The sequence below is a fragment of the Tachyglossus aculeatus genome, chromosome 10 (genome assembly GCF_015852505.1).
Source record: "Tachyglossus aculeatus isolate mTacAcu1 chromosome 10, mTacAcu1.pri, whole genome shotgun sequence".
Lineage (NCBI taxonomy): Eukaryota > Metazoa > Chordata > Mammalia > Monotremata > Tachyglossidae > Tachyglossus > Tachyglossus aculeatus.
This window is the reverse complement of record NC_052075.1, coordinates 59,260,543-59,279,393: the sequence shown is the minus strand read 5'-3', so window position 1 is coordinate 59,279,393 and position 18,851 is coordinate 59,260,543. Positions and strand designations below refer to the sequence as shown.

General features: G+C 56.9%; 2 protein-coding genes across 4 annotated transcripts in view; one reads left to right on the top strand and one right to left on the bottom strand.

Moving 5' to 3' along the window:
* The window catches only part of SMARCC2 (SWI/SNF related, matrix associated, actin dependent regulator of chromatin subfamily c member 2), a 28,227-nt gene extending 16,350 nt beyond the window's left edge, over window positions 1-11,877 (top strand). Inside the window, 14 exon segments of the mRNA XM_038752486.1 lie at window positions 3,290-3,443; window positions 3,717-3,809; window positions 3,971-4,087; window positions 4,545-4,607; window positions 4,901-5,159; window positions 5,366-5,530; window positions 7,111-7,175; window positions 7,277-7,412; window positions 7,509-7,672; window positions 7,948-8,082; window positions 8,627-8,827; window positions 8,829-9,039; window positions 10,613-11,062; window positions 11,400-11,877. Of these exon segments, the coding sequence (XP_038608414.1) occupies window positions 3,290-3,443; window positions 3,717-3,809; window positions 3,971-4,087; window positions 4,545-4,607; window positions 4,901-5,159; window positions 5,366-5,530; window positions 7,111-7,175; window positions 7,277-7,412; window positions 7,509-7,672; window positions 7,948-8,082; window positions 8,627-8,827; window positions 8,829-9,039; window positions 10,613-11,062; window positions 11,400-11,476 (2,290 nt within the window). The 3' untranslated portion in view covers window positions 11,477-11,877.
* An 845-nt stretch (window positions 11,878-12,722) lies between these two features.
* On the bottom strand, window positions 12,723-16,477 carry LOC119933118 (myosin light polypeptide 6). 3 transcript variants are annotated; one of them, XM_038752414.1, is made up of 7 exons: window positions 16,374-16,406; window positions 16,110-16,137; window positions 14,844-14,987; window positions 14,547-14,720; window positions 13,534-13,611; window positions 13,356-13,402; window positions 12,723-12,967 (listed from the first exon to the last, which is right to left on the bottom strand). In XM_038752414.1, the coding sequence occupies exons 1-6, from the start codon at window positions 16,389-16,391 to the stop codon at window positions 13,374-13,376; spliced, it is 471 nt and encodes a 156-aa protein (XP_038608342.1). In that variant the 5' UTR covers window positions 16,392-16,406; the 3' UTR covers window positions 12,723-12,967; window positions 13,356-13,373. The 3 variants fall into 3 exon arrangements, with proteins under 3 accessions (XP_038608342.1, XP_038608343.1, XP_038608341.1); XM_038752415.1 differs by lacking the exon at window positions 13,356-13,402 and having other exon boundaries at window positions 16,389-16,477; XM_038752413.1 differs by lacking the exon at window positions 13,356-13,402.
* Between the last annotated feature and the right edge of the window lie 2,374 nt (window positions 16,478-18,851).

Here is an 18,851-nt window from a genome sequence, read left to right as displayed (position 1 = left end):
ATTAAAGCTAAATGCACATCATTAACAAAATAAATAGAATAGTAAATATGTACAAGTAAAATAAATACAGTAATAAACCTTAGTGCTGGGGTAGATACGAGGTGATCAGGTTGTCCCAGGTGGGGCTCACAGTCCTAATCCCCATTTTACAGATTAGGTAACTGAGGCACAGAGAAGTGAAGTGGCTCGCTCAAGGTCACACAGCAGACGGGTGGCAGAGGCGGGATTAGAACCTACATCCCCTGACTCCCAAGCCCGTGCTCTGGCAGGATCCCTCCCTGCTTTCAGGGAGCAGACATTCTAGCAGGGGAGATGGAACCTAAAACAACCGATCGTGAAGAGGGAGAAACGTCTTTATATTACGAGAGTCAGTTACAGGAAAGGGGTCACGGACATGAATTAGCACTTCATTAATGGGATGTGTCAATGTCAGTCGTATTTACTGAGCGCTTACTCTGTGTGGAGCACTGTACTGAGTGCTTTGGAGAGGACAATAAAAATTAGGCAGACATATTCCCTGTCCACCATGAGCGTACAGTCTAGCTGCATGGCATAGCGTATAGAGCACAGGCCGGGGAATCAGAAGGTCATGGGTTCTAATCCTGGCTCTGCCACTTGTCTGCTGTGGGACCTTGGGCAAGTCCCTTCACTTCACTGTGCCTCAGTTACCTCATCTGTAAAATGGGGATTGAAACAATGAGCCCCATGTTGTGTACAACTTAATTTGCTTGTATCCATCCCAGCACTTAGTACAGTGCCTGGCACACAGTAAGCACTTAACAAGTACCACAATTATTGTTGTTATTATTATTATTAGAGGGGGAGAACAGTCTAGTTGGGGAGAGTGTCCCAAATCATCATCATCAATGGTATTCACGGAGTGCTTACTTTGTGCAGAGAGAACTGTACTAAGCCCTTGGGAGAGTACAATAAAACGGAGTTGGTAGACATGCTCCCTACCCACAGTGAGGTTACAGTCTAGATTGTAAGGGAAGCTGTGAGTACAAGAGCGTGTAATTGTTGCGGAAGAGCTGAAGTGGCAGTGAAGGGGGCAAAAAGGTGGGGAAATGAGAGATGAACCTACACCAGCGCTTGGAACAGCGTTGACATGTAGTAAGTGCTTAACAAATACCATAAAAAGAAAGGAATTTACAGTTTAGAGGGGGAGAGGGACTTTACAATAATAATGGTAATAGTGGTATTATTAAATTACGGGTAAGTACATAAGTGCTGTGGGACTGAGAGCGAGGTGAATAAAGGATGCAAATCCAAGGGCAAGGGTGACGCAGAAAGGAGAGGGAGTAAGTAACCTTGGTGTCATCCTTGACTCCATTTGCTCATTCACCGCATATCCCCTCTCCATCCCCCCCATCTTACCTCCTTCCCTTCCCCACAGCACCTGTATATATGTATATATGTTTGTCCATATTTATTACTCTATTTATTCATTTATTTATTTTGTACCTATCTATTCTATTTATTTTATTTTGTTAGTATGTTTGGTTTTGTTCTCTGTCTCCCCCTTCTAGACTGTGAGCCCACTGTTGGGTAGGGACTGTATATGTTGCCAGCTTGTACTTCCCAAGTGCTTAGTACAGTGCTCTGCACACAGTAAGCGCTCAATAAATACGATTGATTGATTGATTGATCCAATCCATCACCAAAGCCTGCCAGTCTCACCTTCTAAACATCACCAAGATCCGCCCTGTCCTCTCCATCCAAACCGCTACCACGTTAGTACAGTCCCTCATCCTATCCCGGCTGGATTACTGCATCAGTGAGCCCACTGTTGGGTAGGGACTGTCTCTATATGTTGCCAATTTGTACTTCCCAAGCGCTTAGTACAGTGCTCTGCACACAGTAAGCGCTCAATAAATACGATTGATGATGATGATCAGTAATCTAGGGAAGCAGCGTGGCTCAGTGCAAAGAGCCCGGGCTTGGGTGTCAGAGGTCATGCGTTGTAATCCCGGCTCTGCCACTTATCGGCTGTGTGACTTTGGGCAGGTCACTTAACTTCTCTGTGCCTCGGTCGCCTCATCTGTAAAATGGGGATTAGGACTGTGAGCCCCACATGGGACAACCTGATTATCTTGTGTCTACCCCAGCGCTTAGAACGGTGCTTGGCACATAGTAAGCACTTAACAAATACCATTGCTTCCCAGATTGAGCCCCCCTTTTCCTCAGCTTCCCCTCCCCTCACCCAAATTCGCTCCCTTTGCTCTACCCCACCTCCCCACCCTGCAGCATCTGTGCATACATGTACATATCTAAAATGTTATTTATTTATATTAATGCCTGTTTACTTGTTTTGATGTGTATATGTATATATCTCTAATTCTATCAATTTATATTGCTGCTATTGATGCCTGTTTGCTTGTTTTAATATCTGTCTTCCCCCTTCTAGACTGTAAGCCCATTGTGGGCAGGGATTGTCTCTATTGCTGAATTGTACTTTCCAAGCTCTTAGTACAGTGCTCTGCACAGAGTAAGCTCTCAATAAATACGATGATTGAATGAATTAATGAAGGGAAATGAGGCTTTAGTTGGGGAAGGCTTCTTGGAGGAGGCTTAATAAGGCCTAATGTGGAGAGGGATGGGCAGCCATCGGAGGTTTTTGAGGAGCAAGGAGATGGGTGCCGAATGATCTGAGCAGCAGAGTGAAGTCCGGACTGGAGAGGGAAGAGGCTATTTATTTTACTTGTACATTTCTATCCTATTTATTTTATTTTGTTGGTATGTTTGGCTCTGTTCTCTGTCTCCCCCTTTTAGACTGTGAGTCCACTGTTGGGTAGGGACTGTCTCTATGTGTTGCCAATTTGTACTTCCCAAGTGCTTAGTACAGTGCTCTGCACATAGTAAGCGCTCAATAAATACGATTGATTGATTGATTGATTGATTGGAGGCAGGGAGGTCAGCGAGGAGGTTAATGCAGTAGCCCGGTCCAGCTTGGGGGCTGTTGAGATCAATCAATCGTATTTATTGAGCGCTTACTGTGTGCAGAGCACTGTACTAAGCACTTGGGAAGTACAAGTTGGCAACATATAGAGACAGTCCCTACCCAACAGTGGGCTCACAGTCTAGAAGATGGAGAGGAAGGGATGGATTCTGGAGATGTGGCAGAGAAACCAGCAGGATTTGGTGACAGGCTGAACATGGGCGTTGGAAGAGAGGAAGGAGTCCAGGTTAATGTCCAAGAGGGGGCTTGAGAGACAGGGAGGGTGGAGGTGTTGTCAGTCCTACCGGCCAGCTTCCCCTTACCTCTCCGCCTTCCCCCTCTCCCCCGCAGGGTCCACGCCTTCCTGGAGCAGTGGGGCCTCATCAACTACCAGGTGGACGCGGAGAGCCGGCCGACCCCCATGGGCCCCCCGCCCACCTCGCACTTCCACGTCCTGGCGGACACACCCTCGGGACTGGTGCCCCTGCAGCCCAAAACGCCCCAGGTAGCACCTCGGACCCCCCGGCCTTCTCAGCTGGGTCGGGGATGGGGACGGGCCCGGGATCAGGGACAACAGGAAGGCCTTCCCCAGCGTGGGACCCTAGGTTGGGGCCTTGGGGCCAAGTAGAGAAGTTATGGGGTCCTGTCTCCTGGAACCCCCACCCTCTTGGACATTCCCGGCGGCTCCTCCTCCTCCTCCCTCCACGGCCCAGCGACACCCCCGCAGCGCCCGGCCCGGCCCAGCCCAGCCCTCGTGACACGGAGCTCTGTCCCCCAGGGCCGCCAGGGTGATGCCGACACCAAGGCCGGGCGCAAGGGAAAAGAGCTGGATGACCTGGTGCCGGAGCCGGCCAAGGGGAAGCCGGAGCTGGTAGGTGGGCCGGAGACCGCCCGCGGCCCCCCTCGAGGGGGCCAGGCCCCGGGGGGGCGAAAGGAGGGGAGGGATGCGCGGGCACCGCCCCCGGCCCACCCTGACCCGGCCCTAACCTGCCCGGCCCGGCCCGGCCCGGCCTCTGCCCTCCCGCCCCGCAGACGTCCGCCTCCCAGCAGATGCTCAGCTTCCCCGACAAGGGCAAGGAGAAGCCGGCCGACATGCAGAACTTCGGCCTCCGCACGGACATGTACACCAAGAAGAATGTCCCTTCTAAGGTGCCCGTACGGGGCTGCTGCCGCCCCTGCTGCTGCTGCTGCTGCTGCTGCCGGGGGACGGGGTCAGGGGGTGGGGTCGGCCGCTGCGCTTCTTGGTGGGCAGAGCTTGCCACCACTGCTGGGGGCTGGGCTGGAGCATCTTGTTGACTCCTCCCCCCTCATTGCCCCTTTCTTCCCCCCACATTGCCCCTTTCCTTCCCCATTCTTGCCTTTCCTCCTCCCCCTGCTCCCCTTTCCTCCTCCCCTTCTCCCCTTTCCCCCTTCTCCCCTTTTCTCCTCCCCCTTCTTACCTTCCCTCTTCCCTTTCACACCTTTCCTCCACCCCTCTTCCCCTTCTTTCCTCCTTCCCCTCTTCCTTTCCTCCCCCATCTCCACTTCTCTCCTCCCCGTTCTCCCCTTCCCTCTTCCTCCTCCTCCCTCCCCCATCTCCCGCTCTCCCCCCATCATCCCCACTTAGAGTAAAGCTGCAGCCAGTGCCACGCGGGAGTGGACTGAGCAGGAGACGCTGTTGTTGCTTGAGGTAAGACCCGGAGAGGAGGTTGGGGAGAGTAGCTGCAGGGGCCCAGCTGCCCCCTTGCCCCCCACTCCCACTGCCCACCCATTCTCCTCGTCCCCCTGCCTGAGGGCAGCTGCGGGATTGTCAGTCAGTCATATTTATTGAGCGCTTACTGGGCGCAGGGCACTGTACTAAATGCTTGGGGGAGGACGATATAATAGACCTATTCCGTGCCCACAACAAGTTTACAGTTGGGCAGGTCTCCCCTATGCTCTGCCCCCATCTGCCCTCCCGCTCTCCCACCTCACTCCCCCAAGGCACTGGAGATGTACAAGGATGACTGGAACAAGGTGTCGGAGCACGTGGGGAGCCGCACCCAGGACGAGTGCATCCTGCACTTCCTGCGCCTGCCCATCGAAGACCCCTATCTCGAGGACTCGGAGGCCTCCCTGGGCCCCCTGGCCTACCAGCCCGTGCCCTTCAGCCAGTCCGGGAACCCGGTCATGAGCACCGTCGCCTTCTTGGCCTCCGTCGTCGACCCCCGCGTGGCCTCCGCCGCCGCCAAGTCCGCCCTGGGTAACGCTGGGGGCTGGGCTAGGAAGGGGTGAATCGGGACGGTGTCCTCCGTGGGTCCTCACCGCAGCTGGGCACGCTGCCCCGGCCGCTCTCCTGACCCACTCCAACAGCCCCCGTCCACTGGGCAGCACCACCCTCCACCGGGCAGGGCACCAGTCGACCCGAGTGGGCACCGACCGGCTGACCCTAGGGCGATCCCGTTTCAGAGGAGTTCTCCAAGATGAAGGAGGAGGTGCCCACGGCCCTGGTGGAGGCCCACGTGAGGAAGGTGGAGGAGGCGGCCAAAGTCACGGGCAAGGCCGACCCAGCCTTCGGCCTGGAGAGCAGCGGCATTGCGGGCACCGCCTCGGACGAGCCCGAGCGCGCCGTCGGTGAGGGCGGACGCAGTCGGGGGACGGTCATCGTGCTGGGCAGGGGGTGGGCGAGGGGGCAGCGCCATTGGGCAGTGGAGGGAACCCGCCTGAGGAGTCTGGACGGGGCTGGGAGCTGAGCCCATCTGGTGAGTAGGAGAGTCGGGGGGAGCTGGAGTCCGGCGACTGGACTCGAAAGCCCCTAGGCAGTCGCTGGTCAACCCCAGAGGGCCTGCTACCATCATTCTCGTCTTCCGCAGCCCCGAGGAGAGGTCAGTTCGTGCGTGGGGAGCAGAGAGTGTCGTTATTATCTGCCTTCTCCCAAGCCCTTTAAAGCTCCTCCTCTTCCCAGGCTAAATCCGGCCTGCACCCTCATCCCCCCACACCCCCTGCTCTGGACCGTTCCCCACCATGTGCCCAGCTCACGTGGAGCCTGTCTTTCCCTGTCCTGGATCGCATCAGGCCCTTTCAGTCAGTCAATCAGTCGTATTTATTGAGTGCTTGCTTGTGTGCCGAGTACTGTACTAAGCACTTGGGGGTGTACAATATAATAGAGTCAGTAGAAACATTCCCTGGCCACAATGAGCTTAGAGTCTAGAGAGGGAGGCAGAAGTTAAGCTAAATTGCAGGGAGGGGAGTATTAGGATCTATACAAAAGTGTTCTGGAGTTGGGGGTGAAGTATCAAAGTAATAATAATAATAATGGCATTTATTAAGTGCTTACTATGTGCAAAGCACTGTTCTAAGCGCTGGGGAGGTCACGAAGTGATCAGGTTGTCCCAAGGGGGGCTCACAGTCTTATTCTATCACTATTCTATTTATCTTATTTTCCTAATATTTGTTCGTCTCCCCCTTCTAATAATAATAATAGTAATGATGGCATTAATTGAGCGCTTACTACATGCAAAGCACTAAGCTCACCTCCTCCAGGAGGCCTTCCCAAGCACTTAGTACAGTGCCAAGCGCTTAGTACAGTGTACATATTTATTACTCTATTTTGCTTGTACATATCTATTCTATTTTATTTTGTTAGTGTGGTTTTGTTCTCTGTCTCCCTCTTTTAGACTGTGAGCCCACTGTTGGGTAGGGACTGTCTCTATACATTGCCAACTTGTACTTCCCAAGCGCTTAGTCCAGTGCTCTGCACACAGTAAGCGCTCAATAAATACGATTGATTGATTGATTAACCCCCATTTTCCAGATGAGGTAACTGAGGCACAGAGAAGTGAAGTGACTTGCCCAAAGTCACACAGCTAACAGTTGGCGGAGCCGGAATTTGAACCCCTGACCTCTGACTCCAAAGCCCGGGCTCTCTCCACTGTGCCACGCTGCTTCGCCAGTAAGGGATTAGAGACCCAAGAGCACAGGCAACTCAGGAAGGCGAATAGGATGGGGCGGTCGAGGAAGGCTTCTCGGAGGAGATGTGATTTTAGGAGGGCAGTGGCGTGGACCGTCGGGTGTGAAACATGAAGGAAGTGGGTAAGGTGCTGGGGGTGACAGATTGGACTCCTGAGTTCTGGCAGACGGGCGAGACGGGGGCTGCTTAGGAAGGGTTCGCCGCGTCGGTCTGACGTCTTTCCCTTCCACGTCTTTCCCCTCAGAAGAGAGTGGGGCTGAGGAGGCCCGGGCGGAAAGCCAATCTGGCGAAGAGAAGAAGGAGTCCAAGGTAGGACGGGCTGGGAAATGGTCAGGGTAGGAGGCGTGGTGGAGTGCCCAGGCCGCCCACCCGGGTGCCAACCTGCTGTCCTCCCCTGCACCGGCCTCCAGGAACCGCGAGAAGGGGTCGTGGCCGCGGAAGAAGATGGGAAAGACAGGCCGAGCGAGCCGCCCAAGAAGGAGGAGGAGAAGGGGAAGGAGGGCGACGGCCAGAAGGAGCTGGAGAAGGGAGGCAGGGAGCCTGTGGGTGAGTTGCCCGGCAGGAGCCGGGGGGTGGGGGGCGGGCGCCAACCTTTAACCCTGGCACGAGGGCGGCCCGCTCAGACCCGGCCTCCCCTGGCAGCCGAGTCCGAGAAGGAGCCCAAGGAGGGCCAAGAGGAGGAGGCGTTGAAGGAGGTGGTGGAGGCCGAGGGTGAGAGGAAGACCAAGGTGGAGCGGGACATCGGCGAAGGGAATCTGTCCACAGCGGCGGCGGCTGCCCTGGCCGCCGCCGCCGTCAAGGCCAAGGTTGGTTCCCCGGGACCACCCCTCCCCGGATCGCCGAAGTGGGGGGCCCTGGCAGTCCTTGCCCTCCTTCCCAAGGTCTGGCTTCGATCCCTCCTGCTGCGACCGGCAGCACGCTGGCTTCCTCCACCGCCCCGAGGGGAGGACGGGTGAGCAGCCACCCCGCCCGAGGCTCCCAGCCCCCTTCCAGACCTCGAGTTCCCCTCCAGTTGTGGCTCCCCAAACTCGGCCTGGTGCCTCTCGGCCGGCCCTGATCTCCCGCGGCCGTCTGTCCCCAGCACCTGGCCGCGGTGGAAGAACGGAAGATCAAGTCCCTGGTGGCTCTGCTGGTGGAGACCCAGATGAAGAAGCTGGAGATCAAGCTGAGGCACTTTGAGGAGCTGGAGACCATCATGGACCGGGAGCGGGAGGCCGTGAGTACCTGGGCCAGGGGCAGCCGGGCCGCTTGGGGTGCCCGCAGTGGGCACCGGGGCAGTTGAGGCAGCCGGAGGCCAGGGCGGGTGGAGAGAGGTGAAGACGGCCTCGAGTCGGGGGTCCTGAAATGGTAATGATAATAATGATGGCATGTATTAAGCGCTTACTATGTGCAAAGCACTGTTCTAAGTGCTGGGGAGGTTGCAAGGTGATCAGGTTGCCCTGATCAGGTGGTAAGATCTGGACAAACCCAGGACCCAAAAGATCAATCCATCGGTGGCGTGTACCGAGCACCCACGCTGTGCAGAGCGCTGTACTGAGCGCTTGGGAGAGGTAGCGGAGTCAGTAGCCACGCCGTCTTCCCTCGAGCTTCCGGCTGCTAGAGTAACTTACAGCGAGGAGGATGGAGAGGGTGGACCCCGGGGGGTGGTTCTGGACAAACCCGGGGTCCAAGAGATGGATGGATCCGTGGGCGGGGAGGGGAGGGGTCCCAGGTGGGGCGGCCCCGGTGACGCGGGGGCCGGTGGGGCGGGGTGTCGGCAGCTGGAGTACCAGCGGCAGCAGCTGCTGGCGGACAGGCAGGCCTTCCACATGGAGCAGCTCAAGTACGCGGAGATGCGAGCGCGCCAGCAGCACTTCCAGCAGCTGCACCAGCAGCAGCAGCAGCCCCCGCCGCCGCCCCCGCCCCCGCCGCCGCCCCTGCCCCCCGGCTCCCAGCCCGTCCCGGCCACCGCCGCCGCCCCCCGGCCCGCCCGCCGGCCACCCGCTGGCTGCGGCGGCTGCGCCCTCCGTGGCCCCGAGCCCCGTGGGGGCCGGCGGCCCGGCCCCCGCCGAGCAGGTGGGGCAGGCGGGCACGGTCGTCGGGCAGCAGCCGCCGCCGCCGCCGCCCCCGCCCGCCGGAGCTCCCCAGGCCGGGACCACCCCGTCGTCGGGCGCACCCCCCGCCGGACCCCACGGTGAGTAGGCTCCGCTCCGCGCTCCGTGCCCTGTCTGGGGTCCGGCCTGGGGGCGGTCACTGGACCGGGCACTTAGGGGAACGCAGTAGAGAAGGACCAACAGTGGGCCATCCTATCAATCAATCAATCAATCAATCGTATTTATTGAGCGCTTACTATGTGCAGAGCACTGTACTAAGCGCTTGGGAAGTACAAATTGGCAATATCTAGAGACAGTCCCTACCCAACAGTGGGCTCATAGTCTAAAAGACTGGGCTCCTATCCTTCCTTCACTGCCCTCTCCACCCCCCCTTCCCACAGACAGGACATCAAGCAATCAATCAATCGTATTTATTGAGCGCTTACTATGTGCAGAGCACTGGACTAAGCGCTTGGGAAGTACAAATTGGCAACACATAGAGACAGTCCCTACCCAACAGTGGGCTCACAGTCTAAAAGGACATCTCGGGGGGGCCAGCATAGCGGGAAACAGCCGGGCCTAGCGGCAAGACCCCGGGCTTAAGGAATCAAGAGGATGTGGGTTCTAATGCCGGCTCCGCCACTTGTCCGCTCCGTGCCCTTGGGCAAGTCACTTGAGTTCCTTGTGCCTCGGTTCCCTCATCTGTAAAATGGGGACGGAGGTTGTGAACCCCACGTGGGACAGGGACTGCATCCAACCCCATTGGCTTGTATTCACCCCGGCGCTCCGTACCTGATCTCCTTGTAACCTCCCCAGCGCTCAGAACAGTGCTTGGCACATAGTAAGCGCTTCATAAATAGAGAATAATAGAGAATAAATAATAGAGAAGCAGCGTGGCTTAGGGGAAAAGAGCCCGGGCTTTGGAGCCGGAGATCATGGGTTCAAATCCTGGCTCTGCCAGTTGTCAGCTGTGACTCTGGGCTAGTCACTTAATCAATCAATCGTATTGAGCGCTTACTATGTGCAGAGCACTGTACTAAGCGCTTGGGAAGCACAAATTGGCAACATATAGAGACAGTCCCTACCCAACAGTGGGCTCCTCTGGGCCTCAGTTCCCTCATCTGTAAAATGGGGATTAAGACTGTGAGCCCACCGTGGGACAACCTGATCACCTTGTATCCCCCTCCAGCGCTTAGAACAGTGCTTTGCACATAGTAAGCGCTTAACAAATGCCATTATTATTATTATTATTATTACAGTGCCTGGCACATAGCGAGCGCTTAGCAAATAACATAATTATTATTATTCTCCGCGCCCGTTACCTCATCTGTAAAATGGGGATTAAGAGTGGGAGCCTCCCCATGTGGGACACGGACTGCTTCCAACCTGATTACCTTGTATCTACCCCAGCGCTTAGAATAGTAATGGTATTTGTTCAGCACTTTGTGCCAAGCGTGGTTCTGAGCACTGGGGTCGATACCAGTTCATCAGGGTGGATGGACATAGCCTTAGACCAATGCTTGGCACATAGTAAGCACTTAACGGAGGCCACAATTATGATCATTAGAGTTATTAGTGAGTGGGAGGAAGGGTCTGTTGGGGCAGAGGGAAGCCGTAACGTTCTCTTCCTCCTCCTCCTCTTCCTCTGGACTGCTCTCCCTGCCTTCCCAACAGGCCCCTCCCAGTTCCCCAGCCAGCAAACTCCTCCCACGATGATACCAGGGGCCACGCCGGGCAGCGGGCACCCCAGCATGGCCGGTAACACTCCTTTGGCTTTGCCCTACGGCATGCCGCCGCCGCCGCCGCCGCCACCACCACCACCACCACCGCCGCCGCCTCCGCCTCCTCCATCCGTCCCCTTCAGTAGCCTAGCCGACTCCATCAGCCTTCACCTCCCTCCTCACCCTAACCTGCATGGGCACCACCTACCATTCGCCGCGGGCACCCTGCCCCCGCTCCCCCCGCCCCCCGCCGCCGCCTCCTCCTCCTCCTCCTCCTCCTCTGTGTCCGCCGCCGCCGCCGCCACCTCCTTCCCCCTGGGGCCGGGGTCCGCCGCCACCCACAGCCCCACCATCGTGGCGGCCGTGCAGGGCAGCCTCCTGCCCGGCCCGGGCCCGCTGCCAGGTGAGCCGAGCCCGGGTGGGGGGGCGGGGGGCGGGCAGGGGCTAGGGGGAGGCCCCGGGGCTCCCGCATTCCCGACTCTGGGAATCTCGGAGTCCCCCGTGGGCGCTGGGGTTGGGGAGGACCCTCCGCTCCCAGTGCGGCCCCCTGACACCGGCGGCTCCGGTGGCACGTGGTCTTCCCGCCCCCAAGGCCTCATTTCCCGTTACTCCGCAGCCCCCGCCACCCCCTCCAACGCACCCACCTGCGGCCCTGGCCCGGCCCCTCGCTGCCCGCCCCGGCCCACGGGGGGCATCCCCACCCCTCGCTCACGCCCGCCCTCACCCCTTCCTCTCCGCAGATCCGGGCACGTCCCTGCCCCAGGACCCCACGGCCCCCAGCCCCGGCCCGGTCCCGCCAGTGCTGCCCGCCCAGTGAGGACGTCCGGACGGCCGCCACCGCCCTCGTCGCGGCTTCGGGGCCGCCCCTGAGGACGGAGCTCCACCCCACCACCCTCCCCCGGCCGCAGGGCGGGCAGCGGGTCACTCTGGGGGGCGAGACCCCCCCACCCCGTCCCAGCCGCTGCACTGGTGACGGCGGCGCGAGGGGACGCGGAGGTGGCCGAAGCCCTGGGCCGTGGTGGCTGGCAGGAGGTGGCGGCTCTTCACACGGGGTACTGACCACCGCCCGCCTGCCCCCCTCCGCCTTCTCCCAAACCCCTCACCCCACTCTGCCCTCTTTTTAAAAAAAAGAAATCACTTCCGAGCCCTGAGCAGAGCCTTAGCCTGCCCACCCACTTCCCCGTAGGGAGAACAGAGCGGGTGGGGAAGCCCCAGTTTTGGGGGGCGGGTGGGGAGGGGGGGTGTCCCTGTCTCTCTCCCTCTACCTGCTGTCGCTGCTGCTGCTGCCGCCTCCCCCAGCTCCTATTGCTGTTTTAGCCTCCCCCCCACACACACACCAGTGGGGTAGATCCCTCCCGGGCTGTCCTACAGACTCTAAATGTCCATTTTGTGTTTGTTCGTTTTTAAAGTCAGCTGCTTTGTGTGTATGTGTGCGTGTGCGCACGCGCGTGCGTGTGTGTATATATCTGTGGAGAAGCGTGTTCGTGGGGGCTGGTGCCCTCTGAGCTGGGGGTTGGGCCGGGGGGGGGCGGTGGGGAGGGGAGTGAGAGTGATTTCCCTGGGCAGGGGAAGGGAGGGGGCGCAGATGATGGAAAAAGGAAAAAAGGTTTTTTAAATGGAAAAATAAAGAAGCACTTAAGGCCTCCCTCTTGTGACCCTAGTAACCCTTGTGACCCTTCCTGTTTCCCAGTCCCCCCCACCCTCACCCCTGCTCCCACAGCTCCTTCCCACCTCAGTTGTCTGTACATTTTCCTTTTTTTTTTTTATAAATTTGCTTTGTTTGCTCCTGTGGCTGGTGTCCTCTCTGGGGGCAGAGATGACCACTGCCCCCACATACTTGGGGGGGGAGCTCCTCTCTCCCTAGGGCCATTTTCAGCCCCCAAGGGTGGGAGAAAGACCCCCACCCCAAAACACTGCTCTTCCCCCCACCAGGCCCTCATTAGGAGATGTGAAGGGGAGAAGGGGGTGGGGTCGGGCCGGGGCAGCGAAGCTAAGATAAGCTGACCGCCTTTCCACCGCCCTCTGATGCCACCCTGGCCAAAAGGACAGACGGGAGCCGGGGATGGGCCAAGGGAGTTTATTTAACGAAAGCAATAAGTCAAGGGTGTGAGGCGTGGTGGGGTCTGGTTGGGTGGTGGGGAAGTGGGGCGGAGGTGGAGTGGAGAACACATCTCACCCAGGAGCAGAGCACAGGCCCAGAGTCCAAGCACCTGGCCGCCAGCCCTGAACCGGGATGGGGGGCGAGAACGGGGGCAGGGGGCAGGTGGGAGGGGGAAACTTCAACCATTCAGCACCATCCGCACTAGCTCTGCGAAGAGAGGAGACAGGCTTCAGGAGGGCTGGGGGACCCCAGACCACCAAGGTGGGGCAGTGACTAAAGTCCCACCTTGGCCCCGGGGGGACCCCTGAAGCCAGAGACCTTCCCCAGCCCCGCACCCTCAACCCCCTGCCCAGCTCAGCCCTCTCCCATCTACAACTACAGCCAGCCAATATGGGGGCGGGGGGACGGGGGGGACAACACAACTCGGGGACAACAGGGCCCACAAGCAACCACCCCACCAGCCCCGGGCAGGGCTCCGGCCCAGCTGCCCTCCCCTCCCCCATGTCAGCTCCATGCAGAGACATGCAGAGAGGGGGGACTGAGGACGGACGGAAGGCACGGTCGGGGAAGGGGGAGAGGCCGAGAGGAGCCGTACCCGCCCCGGGGGGGGCCGTCACCCCGACAGGATATGTCTCACAAATGCTGCAGAAGGAAGACATCGACCATCAAGCCCACAAGACAGGACACCGGACAGGGACACTGGGGCAGGGGAGCCCCTTTCCTGTGTCTACACCAGTCTCCCCCTTGGGCCAGCCCCCAGCCCCCCAACTCACCTTCGTAATTGATGCAGCCATTGCTGTCCTCGTGTCCGGCCACAAGCACTTCCACTTCCTCCTCTGTCATCTTCTCACCTGGTGGAGGGGAACGGGAGGGATTCCCAGGGGTCCGCGGACCCCAGGACAAAACGCTCCCTTCCACCCCTATGGATGGAGCGCTTTGGGCCTAGGGTGTTCCTTACTATTCATTCATTCAATCGTATTTATTAAGCACTTACTGAGTGCAGAGTAAGTGCTTACCTCCTTCCCTTCCCCACAGCACCTGTATATATGTATATGTTTGTACATATTTATTACTCTATTTTACTTGTACATATCTATTCTATTTTATTTTGTTAGTATGGTTTTGTTCTCTGTCTCCCCCTTTTAGACTGTGAGCCCACTGTTGGGTAGGGACTGTCTCTATATGATGCCAATTTGTACTTCCCAAGCGCTTAGTACAGTGCTCTGCACGCAGTAAGCGCTCAATAAATACGATTGATGATGATGCAGAGCACTGTACTAAGTGCTTGGGAAAGTACAATACACCAAATAAACAGTGACATTCCCTTCCCACCATGAGCTCACAGTCTAGATTGGGGGGCGGGGGGGTTACTACTTAAACCACCCTCCTCTCCGTCCCCCTCCGTGCTTGCCTGGGCTGGTTATAATAATTACGGCATTTGTTAGGCGCTTACTATGGGCCAAACACTATTCTAAGCACTGAGTAGATACAAGTTAATCAGACTGGACACAGTCCCTGCCCTGCACGGGGCTCACGGACTTTATCTCCATTTTACAGATGAGGCGACCGAGGCCCTTAGAAGTTAGGTGACTTGCCCAAGGTTACTTAGCAGAGACGGGATTCGAACCCAGGTCCTTCTCACTCCCTGGCCCACGCTCCATTAACTAGGCCTCACTGCTTCTCTGGCGTCCCGCCCTCCAGAGTGAGGGCTGAGTGTCTTCACTAGCCTAATTCTCCCAGCGCTCACCCGCACACAGTAGGCGCTCAGTGGGTAGCAGTGACTCACCCAACGTGATGAGGACGTGGCGGATCTCGGCGCCCATGACGGTGCCGTTGCCCTCCTTGTCGAACACCCGCAGCCCTTCCACGTAGTCCTCGTAGGTGCCCTGGTCCTTGTTCTTGGCCACGGTCTGCAGCATGGGCAGGAAGTGCTCGAAGTCCAACACCTTCACGTTCATCTCTGCGGGCGAGGCGGGGTGGTGGAGGGGGTCACCGCGGCCTCCGGCGGTCCCCTCTCACGCTGTCTACCTCCTGCTGCACCCATTCACCCCATCCCGCCCCACGGGGGTCCCGGGGGGCTCACCGTCACTCTTGGGGTTACCCAGGACCTTCAGCACCTCCGCGTTGGTGGGGTTCTGGCCCAGGGCCCGCATCACGTCCCCACACTGGCTGTACAGGATCTTCCCGTCCCCGGTCCGGTCGAAGAGCTGGAAGGCCTCCTTGAACTCTGCCAAGGGAGAGGGGTGCGGGGGGCGCTCAGGGGGGTTCGGGGGGTCCCTCTCCGTGGAAAAGACCCGACCCTCAGCTGGTCGAGGCCTGCCCTTCCCCATTCGGGCTCCACTTCTTCCTCCTTCCCGCCTCCCCTCCCCATCAAGGAGGGTCCCATGGCTTTCCCGGTTCCCGCCCCTCCCTTCCGGGCTCCCACCGACAGGAATGTTTGGGAACAACGCCCGCCCAACCTCCCGGGTTTGTGGCCTTATAAGGAAGCGGGAGCGATGCCCTTATGAGAAGGTGGCACGGATGGCCGACTCTCCAAGGTGCCAACCCCCCAGGGGGTATCCCCCTCTACCACGGTGTCCTCCTGCCCGTCATCCCCGGCCCTCAGCGGGCACAAACCGCCCCCCCTGACCCAAATCCGATGCCAAGCTACCACCCGGGGAGCCGGTGGGGAGGGGAAGCAGGCCGGAAGCTGGTTAGAGAAGGGGGAAAAAGGAGCAGGGGGTGGGAGGGATGCCCTTGGCATCACGGCACACGCAAACACCAAGACCGGGGTTAAGGATGGGTGTGGGGGGGGTCGCCCCCGTCCACCCAGAGACTCACCCGGGGGCCTGGGCTCAGATCTGAAGAGGAAGGGGAGGAAGAGGAAGGAGGACAACCAGTGTGAGCCCACTGTTGGGCGGGGTCCGTCTCTATACGTTGCCAACTTCACTCATTCAGTCGTGTTTATTGAGCGCTTACTGTGTGCTAAGCGCTTGGGGCAACAGATGGAGACGGTCCCTACCCAACAGTGGGCTCGCAGGCTAGAAGGGAACTTGTACTTCCCAACCGCTTAGTCCAGTAAGCGCTCAATAAATACGACCGAATGAATGAATGAGTGGGGAGGAGAGAGGCAGCCTCAGGGCAAGGCGCTTAGTACAGCACTCTGCACACAGTAAGCGCTCAATAAATGCGACTGAAGGAAGGAAGGAAGAGCAGGGGCCTGGGGCTCGGTGGGGTGAGAGGCGCGCACACTGCTTAGAACAGTGCTTGGCCCATAGTAAGCGCTTAATAAATGCCATCATCATCATCATTATTATTATTAAAGAGACGGGCGGGGATCCCTGTCGGGGAGAGGGCAAAGGTCACTCACCCGCAGTCTGGTCCTCGGTGAAGTCGCACTGGGGGGGGCAGAAAGAGGAGGGTCAGGGCTCCATCCGGGCAACTAGGCCCAGCCTTCCAGACTGTGAGCCCACTGTTGGGTAGGGCCCGTCCTCTCTATGTTGCCAACTTCCCAAGCGCTTAGTCCAGTGCTCTGCACACAGTAGGCGCTCAATAAATACGATTGATTGATTGGTTGGTTGGTTGAACTGGGCCCCACCTCCGCCCCGTCTCCCGCTCCCTCCGGGCCCTGTACCCCTTTGCTCCCCACCATCTTGGCCGTTCCCGTCCGTCCGTCCGCTCCGGGCCTTCCCGCTGTAATGGCCTCTCTCTCTCTCGACGCTCCGCTCCGGCCCGGCCCTTCCGGGGGCCGTGACGTCACCCGCCGGCTCGGCCAATGGGAGCCCCGGAACGGCTCTCCCGCCCGCATTATTCATGAGGGGGGCGTGGCCTCCTCCCTCCCGGGCCAGTGGGAGCCCCGGAACGGCTCTCCTTTCCACATTATTCATGAGGGGGCGTGGCTTGCTCCCTCCCGGGCCAGTGGGAGCCCCGGAACGGCTCTCCTTTCCACATTATTCATGAGGGGGCGTGGCCTCTTCCCTCCCGGACCAGTGGGAGCCCCGGAACGGCTCTCCCGCTCACATTATTCATAAGGGAGGCGTGGCCTCCTCCCTCCCGGGGGCTGCCTCCGAGCTAAGGGGTAATAATAATAATAATAATGATGGCATTTTATTAAGCGCTTACTATGTGCCAAGCACTGTTCTAAGCGCTGGGGAGGTTAGAAGGTGATCAGATTGTCCCACGGGGGGCTCACAGTCTTAATCCCCATTTTACAGATGAGGGAACTGAGGCCCAGAGAAGTTAAGAGGAAAAGAGCCCGGGCTTTGGAGTCAGAGGTCGTGGGTTCAAATCCCGGCTCCGCCCCTTGTCACCTGTGTGACTTTGGGCAAGTCACTTCACTTCTCTGGGCCTCAGTTCCCTCATCTGTGAAATGGGGATGAAGACTGTGAGCTCCACGTGAGACAACCTCATGACCTTGTATCCCCCCAGTGCTTAGAACAGTGCTTTGCACATAGTAAGCGCTTAATAAATGCCATCATCATTATTACTATTATTTTAAGTGATTTGCCCAAAGTCACACAGCTGATACTTGGCGGAGCCGGGATTTGAACCCATGACCTCTGACTCCACAGAGAGACGGTGCCTACCCAACAGTGGGGTAATAATAATACCTGTATATATGTTTGTACATATTCATTACTCTATTTATTTTACTTGTACATATCTATTCTATTTATTTTACTTTGTTAGATGTTTGGTTTTGTTCTCTGTCTCCCCCCTTTTAGACTGTGAGCCCACTGTTGGGTAGGGACTGCCTCTATATGTTGCCAACTTGGACTTCCCAAGCACTTAGTACAGTGCTCTGCACACAGTAAGCGCTCAATAAATATGATTGATTTATTGATAATAATACCTGTATATATGTTTGTACAAATTCATTACTCTATTTTACTTGTACATATCTATTCTATTTATTTTATTTTGTTAGTATGTTTGGTTTTGTTCTCTGTCTCCCCCTTTTAGACTGTGAGCCCACAGTTGGGCAGGGACTGTCTCTATATGTTGCCATCTTGTACTTCTCAGGCGCTTAGTACAGTGCTCTGCACACAGTAAGCGCTCAATAAATACGATTGATTGATTGATTGATTGTTGGGTAGGGACTGTCTGTATATGTTGCCAACTTGTACTTCCCAAGTGCTTAGTACAGTGCTCTGCACACAGTAAGCACTCAATAAATACAATTGATTGATTGATTGATAATAATAATATGGTATTTGTTAAGCGCTTACTATGTGCAAAGCACTGTTCTAAGTGCTTGGGGGCTACAAGGGGATCAGGTTGTCCCACATTCATTCATTCATTTATTTTACTTGTACATATCTATTCTAGTCTATTTAAGTGACTTGGGCAAGTCACTTAACTTCTCAGAGCCTCAGTTACCTCATCTGTAAAATGGGGATGATGACTGTGAGCCCCGCGCGGGACAACCTGATCACTTTGTATCCCCCCAGCGCTTACTGCTTTGCACATAGTAAGCGCTTAACAAAATGCCATTATTATTATTATTATTCTATTTATTTTATTTTGTTAATATGTTTTGTTTTGTTCTCTGTCTCCCCCTTCTAGACTGTGAGCCCACTGTTGGGTAGGGACCATCTCTATATAAATGATAAAATAGTCACTTAACTTCTCTGTGCCTCGGTTACCTCATCTGTAAAATGGGGATTAAGACTGTGAGCCCCACGTGGGACAACCTGACCACCTTGTAACCTCCCCAGCGCTTAGAACAGTGCTTTGCACATAGTAAGCGCTTAATAAATGCCATTATTATTAAATGGCAGAGCGGGGATTAGAGCCCATGACCTCTGACTCCCAAGCCCGTGATCTTTCCACTGAGCCACGCTGATTAAGAGTGTGAGCCTCATGTGGGACAGGGACTATGTCCAACTCGATGAGCTCGTATCTATCCCAGAGCTGAATAAAGTACCTGGCACAGAGTAAGTGCTTAACAAATACCATTTTAAAAAAATAATCAAGCTACGGGATTGACTGTAAACCTTCAGGGTGCAGAGCAATAATAATAATGAGTAATTGCGGCATTTGTTAAGAGATTATTATGTCAAGCACCTGTACACAGCGCTGGGGTAGTTACAAGATCATCAGGACAGACACA

Coding starts and splice junctions, on each gene's coding strand:
- LOC119933118 (XM_038752414.1), bottom strand. Junction 14,988..16,109: donor CACCGAGGACCAGACTGCGG/GTGAGTGACCTT, acceptor CTCCCTTGGCAG/AGTTCAAGGAGGCCTTCCAG. Junction 13,612..14,546: donor CCACGTCCTCATCACGTTGG/GTGAGTCACTGC, acceptor CCCCTCCACCAG/GTGAGAAGATGACAGAGGAG.